Raw genomic sequence first — 24,115 nt, 5'->3', positions numbered from 1 at the left:
CCAATAATGTTAACAGGAACACACACCAGTCCAATACTGTTAACAGGAACACACACCCAGTCCAATACTGTAAACAGGAACACACACCAGTCCAATACTGTTAACAGGAACACACCAGTCCAATACTGTTAACAGGAACACACACCAGTCCAATACTGTTAACAGGAACACACACCAGTCCAATACTGTTAACAGGAACACACACCAGTCAATACTGTTAACAGGAACACACACCAGTCCAATACTGTTAACAGGAACACACACCAGTCCAATACTGTTAACAGGAACACACACAGTCCAATACTGTTAACAGGAACACACACCAGTCCAATACTGTTAACAGGAACACACACCAGTCCAATACTGTTAACAGGAACACACACCAGTCCAATACTGTTAACAGGAACACACACCAGTCAATACTGTTAACAGGAACACACACCAGTCCAATACTGTTAACAGGAACACACACCAGTCAATACTGTTAACAGGAACACACACCAGTCAATACTGTTGAACAGGAACACACACCAGTCCAAAACACTGTTAACAGGAACACACACCAGTCCAATACTGTTAACAGGAACACACACCAGTCCAATACTATAGAACAGGAACACACCAGTCCAATACTATAGAACAGGAACACACACCAGTCCAATACTGTAAACAGGAACACACACCAGTCAATACTGTTAACAGGAACACACACCAGTCCAATACTGTTAACAGGAACACACACCAGTCCAATACTGTTAACAGGAACACACACCAGTCCAATACTGTTAACAGGAACACACACCAGTCAATACTGTTAACAGGAACACACACCAGTCCAATACTGTTAACAGGAACACACACCAGTCCAATACTGTTAACAGGAACACACACCAGTCCAATACTGTTAACAGGAACACACACCAGTCCAATACTGTTAACAGGAACACACACCAGTCCAATACTGTTAACAGGAACACACACCAGTCAATACTATAGAACAGGAACACACACCAGTCCAAAACAGGAACACACACCAGTCCAATACTGTTAACAGGAACACACACCAGTCCAATACTGTTAACAGGAACACACCAGTCCAATACTGTTAACAGGAACACACACCAGTCAATACTGTTAACAGGAACACACACCAGTCCAATACTGTTAACAGGAACACACCAGTCCAATACTGTTAACAGGAACACACACCAGTCCAATACTGTTAACAGGAACACACACCAGTCAATACTGTTAACAGGAACACACACCAGTCCAATACTGTTAACAGGAACACACACCAGTCCAATACTGTTAACAGGAACACACACCAGTCCAATACTGTTAACAGGAACACACACCAGTCAATACTGTTAACAGGAACACACACCAGTCCAATACTGTTAACAGGAACACACACCAGTCCAATACTGTTAACAGGAACACACACCAGTCCAATACTGTTAACAGGAACACACACCAGTCAATACTGTTAACAGGAACACACACCAGTCCAATACTGTTAACAGGAACACACACCAGTCAATACTGTAAACAGGAACACACACCAGTCCAATACTGTTAACAGGAACACACACAGTCCAATACTATAGAACAGGAACACACACCAGTCCAAACACACCAGTATAGAACAGGAACACACACCAGTCCAATACTGTTAACAGGAACACACACCAGTCAAAACAGGAACACACACCAGTAAAACAGGAACACACACCAGTCCAATACTATAGAACAGGAACACACACCAGTCCAATACTGTTAACAGGAACACACCAGTCAATACTATAGAACAGGAACACACACCAGTCCAATACTATAGAACAGGAACACACACCAGTCCAATACTGTAAACAGGAACACACCAGTCAATAGTATAGAACAGGAACACACACCAGTCCAATACTATAGAACAGGAACACACACCAGTCCAATACTGTTAACAGGAACACACACCAGTCAATACTATAGAACAGGAACACACACCAGTCCAAAACAGGAACACACACCAGTCCAATACTGTTAACAGGAACACACACCAGTCCAATACTGTAAACAGGAACACACACCAGTCCAATACTGTAAACAGGAACACACACCAGTCCAATACTGTTAACAGGAACACACACCAGTCCAATACTATAGAACAGGAACACACACCAGTCCAATACTATAGAACAGGAACACACACCAGTCCAATACTGTTAACAGGAACACACCAGTCCAATACTATAGAACAGGAACACACCAAAACCAGGAACACACACCAGTCCAATACTGTTAACAGGAACACACACCAGTCCAATACTGTAAACAGGAACACACACCAGTCCAATACTGTTAACAGGAACACACACAATACTGTTAACAGGAACACACCAGTCCAATACAGGAACAGGACACCAGTCAATACTGTTAACAGGAACACACACCAGTCCAATACTGTTAACAGGAACACACACCAGTCCAATACTGTAAACAGGAACACACACCAGTCAATACTGTTAACGAGGAACACACACCAGTCAATACTGTTAACAGGAACACACACCAGTCCAATACTGTTAACAGGAACACACACCAGTCCAATAATACTGTAGAACAGGAACACACACCAGTCCAATACTGTTAACAGGAACACACACCAGTCCAATACTGTTGAACAGGAACACACACCAGTCCAAAACAGGAACACACACCAGTCCAATACTGTTAACAGGAACACACACCAGTCCAATACTGTTAACAGGAACACACACCAGTCCAATACTGTTAACAGGAACACACACCAGTCCAATACTATAGAACAGGAACACACACCAGTCCAATACTATTGAACAGGAACACACACCAGTCCAATACTGTTAACAGGAACACACACCAGTCCAATACTGTTAACAGGAACACACACCAGTCCAATACTATAGAACAGGAACACACAGTCCAAAACAGGAACACACACCAGTCCAATACTGTTAACAGGAACACACACCAGTCCAATACTGTTAACAGGAACACACACCAGTCCAATACTGTTAACAGGAACACACACCAGTCAATACTGTTAACAGGAACACACACCAGTCAATACTGTTAACAGGAACACACACCAGTCCAATACTGTTAACAGGAACACACACCAGTCCAATACTGTTAACAGGAACACACACCAGTCAATACTGTTAACAGGAACACACACCAGTCCAATACTGTTAACAGGAACACACACCAGTCCAATACTGTTAACAGGAACACACACCAGTCCAATACTGTTAACAGGAACACACACCAGTCCATACTGTTAACTGTCAATAAACAGGAACACACACCAGTCCAATACTGTTAACAGGAACACACACCAGTCAATACTGTTAACAGGAACACACACCAGTCAATACTATAGAACAGGAACACACACCAGTCCAATACTATAGAACAGGAACACACACCAGTCCAATACTGTTAACAGGAACACACACCAGTCCAATACAGGAACACACACCCAGTCCAATACTGTAAACAGGAACACACACCAGTCCAATACTGGCACAGGAACACACACCAGTCAATACTGTTAACAGGAACACACACCAGTCCAATACTATTAACAGGAACACACACCAGTCCAATACTGTTAACAGGAACACACACCAGTCAATACTGTTAACAGGAACACACACCAGTCCAATACTGTTAACAGGAACACACACCAGTCCAATACTGTTAACAGGAACACACACCAGTCCAATACTGTTAACAGGAACACACACCAGTCCAATACTGTTAACAGGAACACACACCAGTCCAATACTGTTAACAGGAACACACACAGTCCAATACTGTTAACAGGAACACACACCAGTCCAATACTGTTAACAGGAACACACACAGTCAATACTGTTAACAGGAACACACACCAGTCCAATAGTATAGAACAGGAACACACACCAGTCCAATAGTATAGAACAGGAACACACACCAGTCCAATACTGTTAACAGGAACACACACCAGTCCAATACTGTTACAGGAACACACACCAGTCCAATACTATAGAACAGGAACACACACCAGTCCAATACTATAGAACAGGAACACACACCAGTCCAATACTGTTAACAGGAACACCACCAGTCCAATACTGTTAACAGGAACACACACCAGTCCAATACTGTTAACAGGAACACACACCAGTCCAATACTGTTAACAGGAACACACACCAGTCCAATACTGTTAACAGGAACACACACCAGTCCAATACTGTTAACAGGAACACACACCAGTCCAATACTGTTAACAGGAAACACACACCAGTCAATACTGTTAACAGGAACACACACCAGTCCAATACTGTTAACAGGAACACACACCAGTCCAATACTGTTAACAGGAACACACACCAGTCCAATACTGTTAACAGGAACACACACCAGTCCAATACTGTTAACAGGAACACACACCAGTCAATACTGTTAACAGGAACACACACCAGTCCAATACTGTTAACAGGAAACACACACCAGTCCAATACTGTTAACAGGAACACACACCAGTCCAATACTGTTAACAGGAACACACACCAGTCCAATACTGTTAACAGGAACACACACACCAGTCCAATACTGTTAACAGGAACACACACCAGTCCAATACTGTAGAACAGGGAATACTGTTAACAGGAACACACACCAGTCCAATACTATAGAACAGGAACACACACCAGTCCAAAACAGGAACACACACCAGTCCAATACTATAGAACAGGAACACACACCAGTCCAATACTGTTAACAGGAACACACACCAGTCCAATACTGTTAACAGGAACACACACCAGTCCAATACTGTAAACAGGAACACACACCAGTCTGTGCAAAGTCAATACTGTTAACAGGAACACACACCAGTCCAATACTGTTAACAGGAACACACACTGTCCAATACTGTAAACAGGAACACACACCAGTCCAATACTGTTAACAGGAACACACAGTCAATACTATAGAACAATACTATCAAAACAGGAACACACACCAGTCCAATACTATAGAACAGGAACACACACCAGTCCAATACTGTTAACAGGAACACACACCAGTCCAATACTGTAAACAGGAACACACACCAGTCCAATACTGTAAACAGGAACACACACCAGTCAATACTGTAGAACAGGAACACACACCAGTCCAATACTGTTAACAGGAACACACACCAGTCCAATACTGTTAACAGGAACACACACCAGTCAATACTGTTAACAGGAACACACACCAGTCCAATACTGTTAACAGGAACACACACCAGTCCAATACTGTTAACAGGAACACACACCAGTCCAATACTGTTAACAGGAACACACACCAGTCCAATACTGTTAACAGGAACACACACCAGTCCAATACTGTTAACAGGAACACACACCAGTCCAATACTGTTAACAGGAACACACACCAGTCCAATACTGTTACCAGGAGCACACACCAGTCCAATACTGTAAACAGGAACACACACCAGTCCAATACTGTTAACAGGAACACACACAGTCCAATACTGTTAACAGGAACACACACCAGTCCAATACTGTTAACAGGAAACACACCAGTCCAATACTGTTAACAGGAACACACACCAGTCCAATACTGTTAACAGGAACACACACTGTCCAATACTGTAGAACAGGAACACACACCAGTCCAAAAACAGGAACACACACCAGTCCAATACTGTTAACAGAACACAATACTGTTAACACCAGTCCAATACTGTTAACAGGAACACACACCAGTCCAATACTATAGAACAGGAACACACACCAGTCCAATACTGTTAACAGGAACACACACCAGTCCAATACTGTTAACAGGAACACACCAGTCCAATACTGTAAACAGGAACACACACCAGTCCAATACTGTTAACAGGAACACACACCAGTCCAATACTGTTTAACAGGAACACACACCAGTCCAATACTACAGGAACACACACCAGTCCAATACTGTTAACAGGAACACACACCAGTCAATACTGTTAAACAGGAACACACACCAGTCCAATACTGTTAACAGGAACACACACCAATCCAATACTGTTAACAGGAACACACACCAGTCCAATACTGTATAGACAGGAACACACACTCAGTCCAATACTATAGAACAGGAACACACACCAGTCAATACTGTTAACAGGAACACACACCAGTCCAATACTGTTAACAGGAACACACACCAGTCCAATACTATAGAACAGGAACACACACCAGTCCAATACTGTTAACAGGAACACACACCAGTCCAATACTGTTAACAGGAGACACACACCAGTCCAATACTGTTAACAGGAACACACACCAGTCCAATACTGTAGAACAGGAACACACACCAGTCCAATACTGTTAGAACAGGAACACACACCAGTCCAATACTGTTAACAGGAACACACACCAGTCCAATACTGTAGAACAGGAACACACACAGTCCAATACTATAGAACAGGAACACACACCAGTCCAATACTGTTAACAGGAACACACACCAGTCCAATACTGTTAACAGGAACACACACCAGTCCAATACTGTAAACAGGAACACACACCAGTCCAATACTGTTAACAGGAACACACACCAGTCCAATACTGTTAACAGGAACACACACCAGTCCAATACTGTTAACAGGAACACACACCAGTCCAATACTGTTAACAGGAACACACACCAGTCCAATACTGTTAACAGGAACACACACCAGTCCAATACTGTTAACAGGAACACACACCAGTCCAATACTGTTAACAGGAACACACACCAGTCCAATACTGTTAACAGGAACACACACCAGTCCAATACTGTTAACAGGAACACACACCAGTCCAATACTGTTAACAGGAACACACCAGTCAATACTATACCGAACAGGAACACACACCAGTCCAATACTATAGAACAGGAACACACCAGTCAATACTGTTAACAGGAACACACACCAGTCCAATACTATTAACAGGAACACACACCAGTCCAATACTGTAGAACAGGAACACACACCAGTCCAATACTGTTAACAGGAACACACACCAGTCCAATACTATAGAACAGGAACACACACCAGTCAATACTGTTAACAGGAACACACACCAGTCAATACTGTTAACAGGAACACACACCAGTCCAATACTGTAAACAGGAACGCACACACCAGTCAATACTGTAAACAGGAACACACACCAGTTCAATACTGTAAACAGGAACACACACCAGTCAATACTGTTAACAGGAACACACACCAGTCAATACTGTTAACAGGAACACACACCAGTCAATACTGTTAACAGGAACACACACCAGTTAATACTATAGAACAGAGACACACACAGTCAATACTATAGAACAGGGAACACACACCAGTCAATACTATAGAACAGGAACACACACCAGTCCAATACTATAGAACAGGAACACACACCAGTCCAATACTGTTAACAGGAACACACACCAGTCCAATACTGTTAACAGGAACACACACCAGTCCAAAACAGGAACACACACCAGTCCAAAACAGGAACACACCAGTAATACTGTTAGCAGGAACACACACCAGTCCAATACTGTTAACAGGAACACACCAGTCCAATACTGTTAACAGGAACACACACCAGTCAATACTGTTAACAGGAACACACACCAGTCACACACCAGTCCCATGCACAGGGACACACACCAGGAACCACCATACTGTTAACAGGAACACTATGAGTCCAATACTGTTAACAGGAACACACACCAGTCCAATTAACAGGAACACACCTGATAATACAGGAACACGCACCAGTCAATACTGTTAACAGGAACACACACCAGTCAATACTGTTAACGGGAACACACCAGTCAATACTGTTAACAGGAACACACACCAGTCAATACTGTTAACAGGAACACACACCAGTCAATACTTTGTTAACAGGAACACACCAGTCCAGCTCCTATAGAACAGGAACACACCAGGTCAATGCTGTTATAGAGACACACAGAGTCAATACTGTTAACGGAACACACACCAGTCCAATACTGTAAACAGGAACACACACCAGTCCAATACTGTAAACAGGAACACACACCAGTCCAATACTGTAAACAGGAACACACACCAGTCCAATACTGTTTAACAGGAACCTGATCCAATACTGTAAACAGGAACACACACCAGTCCAATACTGTTAACAGGAACACACACCAGTCCAATACTGTTAACAGGAACACACACAGTCAATACTGTTAACAGAACACACACCAGTCAATACTGTTAACAGGGCCACAGTCCAATACTGTTAACAGGAACACACCAGTCCAATACTGTTAACGGGAACACACACCAGTCAATACTGTTAGCAGGAACACACCAGTCCAATACTGTGGGAACACACACCAGTCAATACTGTTAGGAACACCAGTCAATACTGTTAACAGGAACACACACCAGTCAATACTGGTAGAACAGAACACAGTCCAATACTGTTAACAGGAACACAAGTAATACTGTTAACAGGAAACACACCAGTCCAATACTGTTAGCAGACACACTACCAGTCAATACTGCTAACAGGAACACACACCAGTCCAATATCTAACAGGAACACACACCAGTCCAATACTAACAGAACCAGGAAACAGGAACACACAATACTGTTAACAGGAACGCACACCAGTCCAATACTGTTAACAGGAACACACACCAGTCAATACCGTTAACAGGAACACACACCAGTCCAATACTGTTAATTGGAACACACACCAGTCAATACTGTTAACAGGAGACACACCAGTCAATACTGTTGTGGGACACACACCAGGTAATACCTTAACAGGAACACACATGATCCAATACTGTTAACAGGAACACACACCAGTCAATACTGTTAACAGGAGCACACACCAGTCAATACTGTTAACAGGAACACACACCAGTCAATACACCTTTAACAGGAACACACTACCAGTCCATCCACTATAGAGCAGGAACACACACCAGTCCAATACTATAGAACAAGACACACACCAGTCCAATACTGTTAACAGGAACACACACCAGTCAATACTGTTAACAGGAACACACCACCAGTCAATGTAAACAGTTACACACCAATTAATGCACGCCAAACGGAACACACACCAGTCAATACCTTAAGCAGACACACCAGTCCAATACTGTTGCAAGGAATTTTCAGTCAATACTGTGCAGACACACAGTCAATACTGTAAACAGGAACACACACCAGTCCAATAGTATAGAACGGGAACACACACCAGTCCAATACTGTAAACAGGAACACACACCAGTCAATGCTGTTAACAGGAACACACACCAGTCCAATACTGTTAACAGGAACACACACCAGTCCAATACTGTAAACAGGAACACACCAGTCCAATACTGTTAACAGGAACACACACCAGTCAATACTGTAAAACAGGAACACACACCAGTCAATACTGTAAACAGGAACACACCAGTCAATACTGTAAACAGGAACACACACCAGTCAATACTTAACAGGACACACACCAGTCAATACTGTAAACAGGAACACACCAGTCCAATACTGTTAACAGGAACACACACCAGTCAATACTGTTAACAGGAACACACACCAGTCCAATACTGTTAACAGGAACACACACCAGTCAATACTGTTAACTGGAACACACACCAGTCCAATACTGTTAACAGGAACACACACCAGTCAATACTGTTAACAGGAACACACACCAGTCCAATACTGTTAACAGGAACACACACACAGTCAATACTGTTAACAGGAACACACACCAGTCCAATACTGTTAACAGGAACACACACCAGTCAATACTGTTAACAGGAACACCACAATACTGTTAACAGTCCACCAGTACTGTTAACAGGAACACACACCAGTCCAATACTGTTAACAGGGACACACCAGTCAATACTGTTAACAGGAACACACCAGTCCAAAACAGGAACACACACCAGTCCAAACTGTAAACAGGAACACACACCAGTCCAATACTGTAAACAGGAACACACACCAGTCAATACTGTTAACAGGAACACACACCAGTCCAAAAAAAACAGGAACACACACCAGTCCAATACTGTTAACAGGAACACACACCAGTCCAATACTATAGAACAGGAACACACACCAGTCCAAAACAGGAACACACACCAGTCCAATACTGTTAACAGGAACACACACCAGTCAATACTGTTAACAGGAACACACACCAGTCAATACTATAGAACAGGAACACACACCAGTCAATACTGTTAACAGGAACACCACCAGTCAATACTGTAAACAGGAACACACACCAGTCCAATAGTATAGAACAGGAACACACACCAGTCCAATACTATAGAACAGGAACACACACCAGTCAATACTGTTAACAGGAACACACACCAGTCAATACTGTTAACAGGAACACACCAGTCAATACTGTAAACAGGAACACACACCAGTCCAATAGTATAGAACAGGAACACACACCAGTCCAATACTATAGAACAGGAACACACACAGTCAATACTGTTAACAGGAACACACACCAGTCAAAACAGGAACACACACCAGTCAAAACAGGAACACACACCAGTCCAATACTGTAAACAGGAACACACACCAGTCCAATACTGTTAACAGGAACACACACCAGTCAATACTGTTAACAGGAACACACACCAGTCCAAAACAGGAACACACACCAGTCCAATACTGTAAACAGGAACACACACCAGTCAATACTGTTAACAGGAACACACACCAGTCCAATACTGTTAACAGGAACACACACCAGTCCAATACTGTTAACAGGAACACACACCAGTCCAAAACAGGAACACACACCAGTCCAATACTGTTAACAGGAACACACCAGTCAATATAGAACAGGAACACACACCAGTCCAAAACAGGAACACACACCAGTCCAATACTGTTAACAGGAACACACACCAGTCCAATACTGTTAACAGGAACACACACCAGTCCAATACTATAGAACAGGAACACACACCAGTCAATACTGTTAACAGGAACACACACCAGTCAATACTGTAAACAGGAACACACACCAGTCAATAGTATAGAACAGGAACACACACCAGTCAATACTATAGAACAGGAACACACACCAGTCCAATACTGTTAACAGGAACACACACCAGTCAATACTGTTAACAGGAACACTACACAGTCAATACTGTAAACAGGAACACACACCAGTCCAATAGTATAGAACAGGAACACACACCAGTCAATACTATAGAACAGGAACACACACCAGTCAATACTGTTAACAGGAACACACACCAGTCAAAACAGGAACACACCAGTCAAAACAGGGAACACACACCAGTCCAATACTGTAAACAGGAACACACACCAGTCCAATACTGTTAACAGGAACACACACCAGTCCAATACTGTTAACAGGAACACACACCAGTCCAAAACAGGAACACACACCAGTCAATACTGTAAACAGGAACACACACCAGTCAATACTGTTAACAGGAACACACACCAGTCCAATACTGTTAACAGGAACACACACCAGTCCAAAACAGGAACACACACCAGTCAATACTGTTAACAGGAACACACACCAGTCCAATACTGTTAACAGGAACACACACCAGTCAATACTGTTAACAGGAACACACACCAGTCAATACTGTTAACAGGAACACACCAGTCCAAAACGAGGAACACACACCAGTCCAAAAACAGGAACACACACCAGTCCAAAACAGGAACACACACCAGTCCAATACTGTTAACAGGAACACACACCAGTCAATACTGTAAACAGGAACACACACCAGTCCAATACTGTTAAAACAGGAACACACACCAGTCAATACTGGAACACACACTTAACAGGAACACACACCAGTCAAAACAAGGAACACACCAGTCCAATACTGTTAACAGGAACACACACCAGTCCAATACTGTTAACAGGAACACACACCAGTCAATACTGTTAACAGGAACACACACCAGTCCAATACTGTTAACAGGAACACACACCAGTCCCAAAACTGTTAACAGGAACACACACCAGTCAAAACAGGAACACACACCAGTCCAATACTGTTAACAGGAACACACACCAGTCAAAACAGGAACACACACCAGTCCAATACTATAGAACAGGAACACACACCAGTCCAATACTGTTAACAGGAACACACACCAGTCCAATACTATAGAACAGGAACACACACCAGTCCAAAACAGGAACACACACCAGTCAATACTGTAAACAGGAACACACACCAGTCCAATACTGTAACAGGAACACACACCAGTCCAATACTGTTAACAGGAACACACACCAGTCCAATACTGTAAAGCAGGAACACACACCAGTCCAATACTATAGAACAGGAACACACACCAGTCCAATACAGGAACACACACCAGTCCAATACTGTAAACAGGAACACACACCAGTCCAATACTGTAAGCAGGAAACACACCAGTCAATACTGTAAACAGGAGACACACACCAGTCCAATACTGTAAACAGGAACACACACCAGTCCAATACTGTAAACAGGAACACACACCAGTCCAATACTGTAAGCAGGAACACACCAGTCCAATACTGTAAACAGGAACACACACCAGTCCAATACTGTAGAACAGGAACACACACCAGTCCAATACTGTTAACAGGAACACACACCAGTCCAATACTATAGAACAGGAACACACACCAGTCCAATACTGTAAACAGGAACACACACCAGTCCAATACTGTAAACAGGAACACACACCAGTCCAATACTGTAACAGGAACACACACCAGTCCAATACTGTTAACAGGAACACACACCAGTCAATACTGTTAACAGGAACACACACCAGTCAATACTGTTAACAGGAACACACACCAGTCCAATACTGTTAACAGGAACACACACCAGTCAATACTGTTAACAGGAACACACACCAGTCCAAAACAGGAACACACACCAGTCAATACTGTTAACAGGAACACACACAGTCAATACTGTTAACAGGAACACACACCAGTCCAATACTGTTAACAGGAACACACACCAGTCAATACTGTTAACAGGAACACACCCAGTCCAAAACTGTTAACAGGAACACACACAGTCCAAAACAGGAACACACACCAGTCAATACTGTTAACAGGAACACACACCAGTCAAAACAGGAACACACACCAGTCCAATACTATAGAACAGGAACACACACCAGTCAATACTGTTAACAGGAACACACACCAGTCAATACTATAGAACAGGAACACACACCAGTCCAAAACAGGAACACACACCAGTCCAATACTGTAAACAGGAACACACACCAGTCCAATACTGTAAACAGGAACACACACCAGTCCAATACTGTAAACAGGAACACACACCAGTCCAATACTGTAAACAGGAACACACACCAGTCCAATACTGTAAACAGGAACACACACCAGTCCAATACTGTAAACAGGAACACACACCAGTCAATACTGTAACAGGAACACACACCAGTCCAATAGTATAGAACAGGAACACACACCAGTCCAATACTGTTAACAGGAACACACACCAGTCAATACTATAGAACAGGAACACACACCAGTCCAATACTGTAAACAGGAACACACACCAGTCCAATACTGTTAACAGGAACACACACCAGTCCAATACTGTAAACAGGAACACACACCAGTCCAATACTGTTAACAGGAACACACCAGTCAATACTGTTAACAGGAACACACACCAGTCAATACTGTTAACAGGAACACACCAGTCAATACTGTTAACAGGAACACACACCAGTCCAATACTGTTAACAGGAACACACACCAGTCCAAAAACAGGAACACACACCAGTCAAAACAGGAACACACACCAGTCAATACTGTAAACAGGAACACACACCAGTCCAATACTGTAAACAGGAACACACACCAGTCCAATACTGTTAACAGGAACACACACCAGTCCAAAACAGGAACACACACCAGTCAATACTATAGAACAGGAACACACACCAGTCAATACTGTTAACAGGAACACACACCAGTCAATACTATAGAACAGGAACACACACCAGTCCAAAACAGGAACACACACCAGTCAATACTGTTAACAGGAACACACACCAGTCCCAATACTGTTAACAGGAACACACACACCAGTCCAATACTATAGAACAGGAACACACACCAGTCAATACTGTTAACAGGAACACACACCAGTCCAATACTGTAAACAGGAACACACACCAGTCAATACTGTTAACAGGAACACACACCAGTCAATACTATAGAACAGGAACACACACCAGTCCAATACTGTTTAACAGGAACACACACCAGTCAATACTGTTAACAGGAACACACACCAGTCAATACTGTAAGCAGGAACACACACCAGTCCAATACTGTAAACAGGAACACACACCAGTCCAATACTGTTAACAGGAACACACACCAGTCCAATACTGTTAACAGGAACACACACCAGTCAATACTGTTAACAGGAACACACACCAGTCAATACTGTTAACAGGAACACACACCAGTCCAATACTGTTAACAGGAACACACACCAGTCCAATACTGTAAACAGGAACACACACCAGTCCAATAGTATAGAACAGGAACACACACCAGTCCAATACTATAGAACAGGAACACACACCAGTCCAATACTGTTAACAGGAACACACACCAGTCAATACTGTAAACAGGACACACACCAGTCAATACTGTAAACAGGAACACACACCAGTCCAATACTGTAAACAGGAACACACACCAGTCAATACTGTAAACAGGAACACACACCAGTCCAATACTGTTAGCAGGAACACACACCAGTCAATACTGTTAACAGGAACAAACACCAGTCCAATACTGTTAACAGGAACACACACCAGTCCAATACTGTTAACAGGAACACACACCAGTCAAAACAGGAACACACACCAGTCCAATACTGTTAACAGGAACACACACCAGTCCAATACTGTTAACAGGAACACACACCAGTCCAAAACAGGAACACACACCAGTCAATACTATAGAACAGGAACACACCAGTCCAATACTGTTAACAGGAACACACACCAGTCCAATACTATAGAACAGGAACACACACCAGTCCAAAACAGGAACACACACCAGTCCAATACTGTTAACAGGAACACACACCAGTCAATACTGTAAACAGGAACACACACCAGTCAATACTGTAAACAGGAACACACACAGTCAATACTGTAAACAGGAACACACACCAGTCCAATACTGTAAACAGGAACACACACCAGTCCAATACTGTAAACAGGAACACACACCAGTCCAATAGTATAGAACAGGAACACACACCAGTCAATACTATAGAACAGGAACACACACCAGTCCAATACTGTTAACAGGAACACACACCAGTCCAATACTGTAAACAGGAACACACACCAGTCAATACTATAGAACAGGAACACACACCAGTCCAATACTGTAAACAGGAACACACACCAGTCCAATACTGTAAACAGGAACACACACCAGTCAATAGTATAGAACAGGAACACACACCAGTCCAATACTGTTAACAGGAACACACACCAGTCCAATACTATAGAACAGGAACACACACCAGTCAATACTGTAAACAGGAACACACACCAGTCCAATACTGTAAACAGGAACACACACCAGTCCAATACTGTAAACAGGAACACACACCAGTCCAATACTGTAAACAGGAACACACACCAGTCCAATACTGTAAACAGGAACACACACCAGTCCAATACTGTAAACAGGAACACACACCAGTCAATAGTGTAAACAGGAACACACACCAGTCCAATACTGTAAACAGGAACACACACCAGTCCAATACTGTAAACAGGAACACACACCAGTCCAATACTGTAAACAGGAACACACACCAGTCCAATACTGTAAACAGGAACACACACCAGTCCAATACTGTTAACAGGAACACACACCAGTCCAATACTGTAAACAGGAACACACACCAGTCCAAACTGTCCAATACTGTAAACAGGAACACACACCAGTCCAATACTGTTAACAGGAACACACACCAGTCCAATACTATAGAACAGGAACACACACCAGTCCAATACTGTAGGAACACAAACCAGAATACACACACCAGTCCAATACTGTAAACAGGAACACACACCAGTCCAATACTGTAAACAGGAACACACACCAGTCCAATACTGTTAACAGGAACACACACCAGTCCAATACTGTTAACAGGAACACACACCAGTCCAATACTGTTAACAGGAACACACACCAGTCCAATACTGTTAACAGGAACACACACCAGTCAATACTATAGAACAGGAACACACACCAGTCCAATACTGTAAACAGGAACACACACCAGTCCAATAGTATAGAACAGGAACACACACCAGTCAATACTGTAAACAGGAACACACACCAGTCCAATACTGTAAACAGGAACACACACCAGTCCAATACTGTTAACAGGAACACACACCAGTCCAATACTGTTAACAGGAACACACACCAGTCCAATACTGTTAACAGGAACACACACCAGTCCAATACTGTTAACAGGAACACACACCAGTCCAATACTGTTAACAGGAACACACACCAGTCCAATACTGTTAACAGGAACACACACCAGTCCAATACTGTTAACAGGAACACACACCAGTCCAATACTGTTAACAGGAACACACCAGTCCAATACTGTTAACAGGAACACACACCAGTCCAATACTGTAACAGGAGGTCCAATACTGTTAACAGGAACACACACCAGTCCAATACTGTAAACAGGAACACACACCAGTCCAATACTGTTAACAGGAACACACACCAGTCAATACTGTTAACAGGAACACACACCAGTCCAATACTGTTAACAGGAACACACACCAGTCCAATACTGTTAACAGGAACACACACCAGTCCAATACTGTTAACAGGAACACACACCAGTCCAATACTGTTAACAGGAACACACACCAGTCCAATACTGTAAACAGGAACACACACCAGTCCAATACTGTTAACAGGAACACACACCAGTCCAATACTGTTAACAGGAACACACACCAGTCCAATACTGTAAACAGGAACACACACCAGTCCAATACTGTAAACAGGAACACACACCAGTCCAATACTGTAAACAGGAACACACACCAGTCCAATACTGTAAACAGGAACACACACCAGTCCAATACTGTAAACAGGAACACACACCAGTCCAATACTGTAAACAGGAACACACACCAGTCCAATACTGTAAACAGGAACACACACCAGTCCAATACTGTAAACAGGAACACACACCAGTCCAATACTGTAAACAGGAACACACACCAGTCCAATACTGTAAACAGGAACACACACCAGTCCAATACTGTAAACAGGAACACACACCAGTCCAATACTGTAAACAGGAACACACACCAGTCCAATACTGTAAACAGGAACACACACCAGTCCAATACTGTAAACAGGAACACACACCAGTCCAATACTGTAAACAGGAACACACACCAGTCCAATACTGTAAACAGGAACACACACCAGTCCAATACTGTTAACAGGAACACACACCAGTCCAATACTGTAAAGGTAAACAGGAACACACACCAGTCCAATACTGTAAACAGGAACACACACCACCAGTCCAATACTGTAAACAGGAACACACACCAGTCCAATACTGTAAACAGGAACACACACCAGTCCAATACTGTAAACAGGAACACACACCAGTCCAATACTGTTAACAGGAACACACACCAGTCCAATACTGTTAACAATAACAGGAACACACACCAGTCCAATACTGTTAACAGGAACACACACCAGTCCAATACTGTAAACAGGAACACACACCAGTCCAATACTGTTAACAGGAACACACACCAGTCCAATACTGTTAACAGGAACACACACCAGTCCAATACTGTTAACAGGAACACACACCAGTCCAATACTGTTAACAGGAACACACACCAGTCCAATACTATAGAACAGGAACACACACCAGTCCAATACTGTTAACAGGAACACACACCAGTCCAATACTGTTAACAGGAACACACACCAGTCCAATACTGTTAACAGGAACACACACCAGTCCAATACTGTTAACAGGAACACACACCAGTCCAATACTGTTAACAGGAACACACACCAGTCTTTCAAACAGAAAGAACAACAATCGTTACGATTCGTTAATTATCAATAGTCAATAATCAATTACCATGTCAATAGTTTCACACCGTTAGTATTTTTAAAGGTGTACGTTTTGTAATATGAATGTCAGAATTTATTAATAATTAACACACTGAACAATAACTGATTTGCCTGTTTTGTTTTGTGTGGGTAAACTGGGGGTGTTTCTTCAGTTTGATAAGTTGCCCTGTCAACCATTCTGGGGTTGACAGGGCAGCTCTGAGGTCTCGCTGGCTGTCCAGTTTGTTTCTGCTTTTAGTTTTCAGCACGGCCGTAGCAGAGAAGCCACTTTCACACAGATGGGTAGTGCTGAACGGTAACATGACAGGCGAGAGCAGGATACTCTCCCACTCCGCTGCACCAGAACAGTGGCAGCATCGTTTCCGGGCTCAGTCCGCCGTCCAATGACAGCTCCGCCAGCTGATCCTCTTTGTTGCTTGGTGATGTGACGCTTCCCGTCCTTACTCCAAAGGGGTCCCGTATCCAGTCTTCTTGTCTCCTGTTCTCCTCCGGGAAGAGTTGTCCCAAACTTTCCCAACATCTTGACAACATGCTGTTTTAACGTATTCAAAAATTACTTGTTGATCAGATTCTGAATCTCGAAATCCGCAAGTCACTCCTCCTTTTAGAAACGGTAAGCTTCATCTTGAAGGTCATCCACTTTGTCCCTCTGTCCAAATCGATGGTTCTCCCTCCCTTTCTTTGACACGTTCAGCAAATTCAGATGATCAAAAATATCCGCCAGGTAGGCAACCTGCGCGAGCCGTTCCTCAGTGGCGGGTTTAGGTAGAGGCAGACGCCCAGGGCGGCACCTGTGCGAGCCGTTCCTCAGTGGCGGGTTTAGGTAGAGGCAGACGCCCAGGGCGGCACCTGTGCAAGCCGTCCCACGGAGCCCAGGTACAGATCCACTGTGTTAAAGACAGCCTCTGACCAGTCCCACGGAGCCCAGGTACATATCCACTGTGTTAAAGACAGCCTCTGACCAGTCCCACGGAGCCCAGGTACAGATCCACTGTGTTAAAGACAGCCTCTGACCAGTCCCACGGAGCCCAGGTAAAGATCCACTGTGTTAAAGACAGCCTCTGACCAGTCCCACGGAGCCCAGGTACAGATCCACTGTGTTAAAGACAGCCTCTGACCTCTATCCCAGACACTGGAAGGAACTACTCCTCGATGTTATTAATTATCCCAGACACTGGAAGGGAACTGCTCCTCGATGTTATTAATTATCCCAGACACTGGAAGGGAACTGCTCCTCGATGTTATTAATTATCCCAGACACTGGAAGGAACTACTCCTCGATGTTATTAATTATCCCAGACACTGGAAGGGAACTACTCCTCGATGTTATTAATTATCCCAGACACTGGAAGGGAACTGCTCCTCGATGTTATTAATTATCCCAGACACTGGAAGGGAACTACTCCTCGATGTTATTAATTATCCCAGACACTGGGGAACTACTCCTCGATGTTATTAATTATCCCAGACACTGATGTGCTCCTCGATGTTATTAATTATCCCAGACACTGGAAGGGAACTGCTCCTCGATGTTATTAATTATCCCAGACACTGGAAGGGAACTGCTCCTCGATGTTATTAATTATCCCAGACACTGGAAGGGAACTGCTCCTCGGTGTTATTAATTATCCCAGACACTGGAAGGGAACTGCTCCTCGATGTTATTAATTATCCCAGACACTGGAAGGGAACTGCTCCTCGGTGTTATTAATTATCCCAGACACTGGAAGGGAACTGCTCCTCGGTGTTATTAATTATCCCAGACACTGGAAGGGAACTACTCCTCGATGTTATTAATTATCCCAGACACTGGAAGGGAACTGCTCCTCGATGTTATTAATTATCCCAGACACTGGAAACTGCTCTCGGGAACTGGAAGGGAACTCTCCTCGATGTTATTAATTATCCCAGACACTGGAAGGGAACTGCTCCTCGATGTTATTAATTATCCCAGACACTGGAAGGGAACTGCTCCTCGATGTTATTAATTATCCCAGACACTGGAAGGGAACTGCTCCTCGATGTTATTAATTATCCCAGACACTGGAAGGGAACTGCTCCTCGATGTTATTAATTATCCCAGACACTGGAAGGGAACTGCTCCTGTTATTAATTATCCCAGACACTGTTCCTCGATGTTATTAATTATCCCAGACACTGGAAGGGAACTGCTCCTCGATGTTATTAATTATCCCAGACACTGGAAGGGAACTGCTCCTCGATGTTATTAATTATCCCAGACACTGGAAGGGAACTGCTCCTCGATGTTATTAATTATCCCAGACACTGGAAGGGAACTGCTCCTCGATGTTATTAATTATCCCAGACACTGGAAGGGAACTGCTCCTCGATGTTATTAATTATCCCAGACACTGGAAGGGAACTGCTCCTCGATGTTATTAATTATCCCAGACACTGGAAGGGAACTGGATGTTAAATTATCCCAGACACTGCTCTCTCGATGTTATTAATTATCCCAGACACTGGAAGGGAACTGCTCCTCGATGTTATTAATTATCCCAGACACTGGAAGGGAACTGCTCCTCGATGTTATTAATTATCCCAGACACTGGAAGGGAACTGCTCCTCGATGTTATTAATTATCCCAGACACTGGAAGGGAACTGCTCCTCGATGTTATTAATTATCCCAGACACTGGAAGGGAAATGCTCCTCGATGTTATTAATTATCCCAGACACTGGAAGGGAACTGCTCCTCGATGTTATTAATTATCCCAGACACTGGAAGGGAACTGCTCCTCGATGTTATTAATTATCCCAGACACTGGAAGGGAACTACTCCTCGATGTTATTAATTATCCCAGACACTGGAAGGGAACTACTCCTCGATGTTATTAATTATCCCAGACACTGGAAGGGAACTGCTCCTCGATGTTATTAATTATCCCAGACACTGGAAGGGAACTGCTCCTCGATGTTATTAATTATCCCAGACACTGGAAGGGAACTGCTCCTCGATGTTATTAATTATCCCAGACACTGGAAGGGAACTGCTCCTCGATGTTATTAATTATCCCAGACACTGGAAGGGAACTGCTCCTCGATGTTATTAATTATCCCAGACACTGGAAGGGAACTGCTCCTCGATGTTATTAATTATCCCAGACACTGGAAGGGAACTGCTCCTCGATGTTATTAATTATCCCAGACACTGGAAGGGAACTGCTCCTCGATGTTATTAATTATCCCAGACACTGGAAGGGAACTGCTCCTCGATGTTATTAATTATCCCAGACACTGGAAGGGAACTGCTCCTCGATGTTATTAATTATCCCAGACACTGGAAGGGAACTGCTCCTCGATGTTATTAATTATCCCAGACACTGGAAGGGAACTGCTCCTCGATGTTATTAATTATCCCAGACACTGGAAGGGAACTGCTCCTCGATGTTATTAATTATCCCAGACACTGGAAGGGAACTGCTCCTCGATGTTATTAATTATCCCAGACACTGGAAGGGAACTGCTCCTCGATGTTATTAATTATCCCAGACACTGGAAGGGAACTGCTCCTCGATGTTATTAATTATCCCAGACACTGGAAGGGAACTGCTCCTCGATGTTATTAATTATCCCAGACACTGGAAGGGAACTGCTCCTCGATGTTATTAATTATCCCAGACACTGGAAGGGAACTGCTCCTCGATGTTATTAATTATCCCAGACACTGGAAGGGAACTGCTCCTCGATGTTATTAATTATCCCAGACACTGGAAGGGAACTGCTCCTCGATGTTATTAATTATCCCAGACACTGGAAGGGAACTGCTCCTCGATGTTATTAATTATCCCAGACACTGGAAGGGAACTGCTCCTCGATGTTATTAATTATCCCAGACTGCTCCTCGATGTTATTAATGGAAGGGAACTGCTCCTCGATGTTATTAATTATCCCAGACACTGGAAGGGAACTGCTCCTCGATGTTATTAATTATCCCAGACACTGGAAGGGAACTGCTCCTCGACGTTATTAATTATCCCAGACACTGGAAGGGAACTGCTCCTCGATGTTATTAATTATCCCAGACACTGGAAGGGAACTACTCCTCGATGTTATTAATTATCCCAGACACTGGAAGGGAACTGCTCCTGTTATTAATTATCCCAGATGCTTCGATTAAATTATCCCAGACACTGGAAGGGAACTGCTCCTCGACGTTATTAATTATCCCAGATAATGTGTGTGTGCTTGCTTCAGCTGTGTGTGTGTGCTTGCTTCAGCTGTGTGTGTGTGTGCTTGCTTCAGCTGTGTGTGTGTGTGTGTGCTTGCTTCAGCTGTGTGTGTGTGTGTGCTTGCTTCAGCTGTGTGTGTGTGTGTGCTTGCTTCAGCTGTGTGTGTGTGTGTGTGCTTGCTTCAGCTGTGTGTGTGTGTGTGCTTGCTTCAGCTGTGTGTGTGTGTGTGCTTTCAGCTGTGTGTGTGTGTGCAGCTGTGTGTGTGTGTGTGTGCTTGCTTCAGCTGTGTGTGTGTGTGCTTCTTCAGCTGTGTGTGTGTGTGCTTGCTTCAGCTGTGTGTGTGTGTGCTTGCTTCAGCTGTGTGTGTGTGTGCTTGCTTCAGCTGTGTGTGTGTGCTGCTTCAGCTGTGTGTGTGTGTGTGCTTGCTTCAGCTGTGTGTGTGTGTGCTTGCTTCAGCTGTGTGTGTGTGTGCTTGCTTCAGCTGTGTGTGTGTGTGTGTGTGCTTGTTTCAGCTGTGTGTGTGTGTGTGTGTGTGTGTGTGTGTGTGTGTGTGTGTGTGTGTGTGCTTGCTTCAGCTGTGTGTGTGTGTGCTTCAGCTGTGTGTGTGTGTGTGTGCTTCAGCTGTGTGTGTGTGTGTGTGTGTGTGTGTGTGCTTGCTTCAGCTGTGTGTGTGTGTGCTTGTGTGCTGTGTGTGTGTGTGTGCTTGCTTCTGCTGTGTGTGTGTGTGTGTGTGTGCTTGCTTCAGCTGTGTGTGTGTGTGTGTGTGTGTGTGTGTGTGTGTGTGTGTCTGATTTTGCTGTGTGTGTGTGTGTGTGTGCTTGCTTCAGCTGTGTGTGTGTGTGTGTGTGCTTGCTTGCTTCAGCTGTGTGTGTGTGTGTGTGTGCTTGCTTCAGCTGTGTGTGTGCTTGCTTCAGCTGTCTAAAGTTATTTTTTGTCTGTGTTCCAGAGCTGTACTTCCTGTCAGAGGGCCCAGAGTCATACCACTACCTGAGTCAGTCTGGCTGTGTGAAGGACAGGAGTCTAGATGACCTGAAGCTATATGACAGTTTCATGGTGAGATTGACTGGTCTATGGGTTATAGCTCTATGGGTTATAGCTCTATCGGTTATAGCTCTATATGTTTTATAGCTGTATGTGTTTTATAGCTCTATGTTTTATAGCTCTGTTATAGCTCTATGTTTTATAGCTCTATATGTTTTATAGCTCTGTTTTATAGCTCTATATGTTATAGCTCTATATGTTATAGCTCTGTTTTATAGCTCTATGTTTTATAGCTCTGTTTTATAGCTCTGTTTTATAGCTCTATATGTTTTATAGCTCTATATGTTTTATAGCTCTATATGTTTTATAGCTCTATGTTTTATAGCTCTGTTTTATAGCTCTGTTTTATAGCTCTGTTTTATAGCTCTATGTTTTAGCTCTATATGTTATAGCTCTGTTTTATAGCTCTATGTTTTATAGCTCTATGTTTTATAGCTCTATATGTTTTATAGCTCTATATGTTTTATAGCTCTGTTTTATAGCTCTGTTTTATAGCTCTATATGTTTTATAGCTCTATGTTTATAGCTCTATATGTTTTATA

At 43.3% G+C, this 24,115-nt stretch overlaps 1 protein-coding gene across 1 annotated transcript in view; it reads left to right on the top strand.

The window, feature by feature from the left end:
• Positions 1-24,115, top strand: part of myo10l3 (myosin X, like 3) — a 298,563-nt gene that overhangs the window by 87,754 nt on the left and 186,694 nt on the right. The window contains 1 exon segment of the mRNA XM_052523285.1: positions 23,479-23,585. Coding sequence (XP_052379245.1) covers positions 23,479-23,585 — 107 coding nt within the window.

The sequence above is a fragment of the Oncorhynchus keta genome, chromosome 7 (assembly GCF_023373465.1).
Source record: "Oncorhynchus keta strain PuntledgeMale-10-30-2019 chromosome 7, Oket_V2, whole genome shotgun sequence".
Classification (NCBI taxonomy): domain Eukaryota; kingdom Metazoa; phylum Chordata; class Actinopteri; order Salmoniformes; family Salmonidae; genus Oncorhynchus; species Oncorhynchus keta.
Note: the sequence above shows the minus strand (reverse complement) of the source record. Positions and strands in the feature narration are given on the sequence as shown.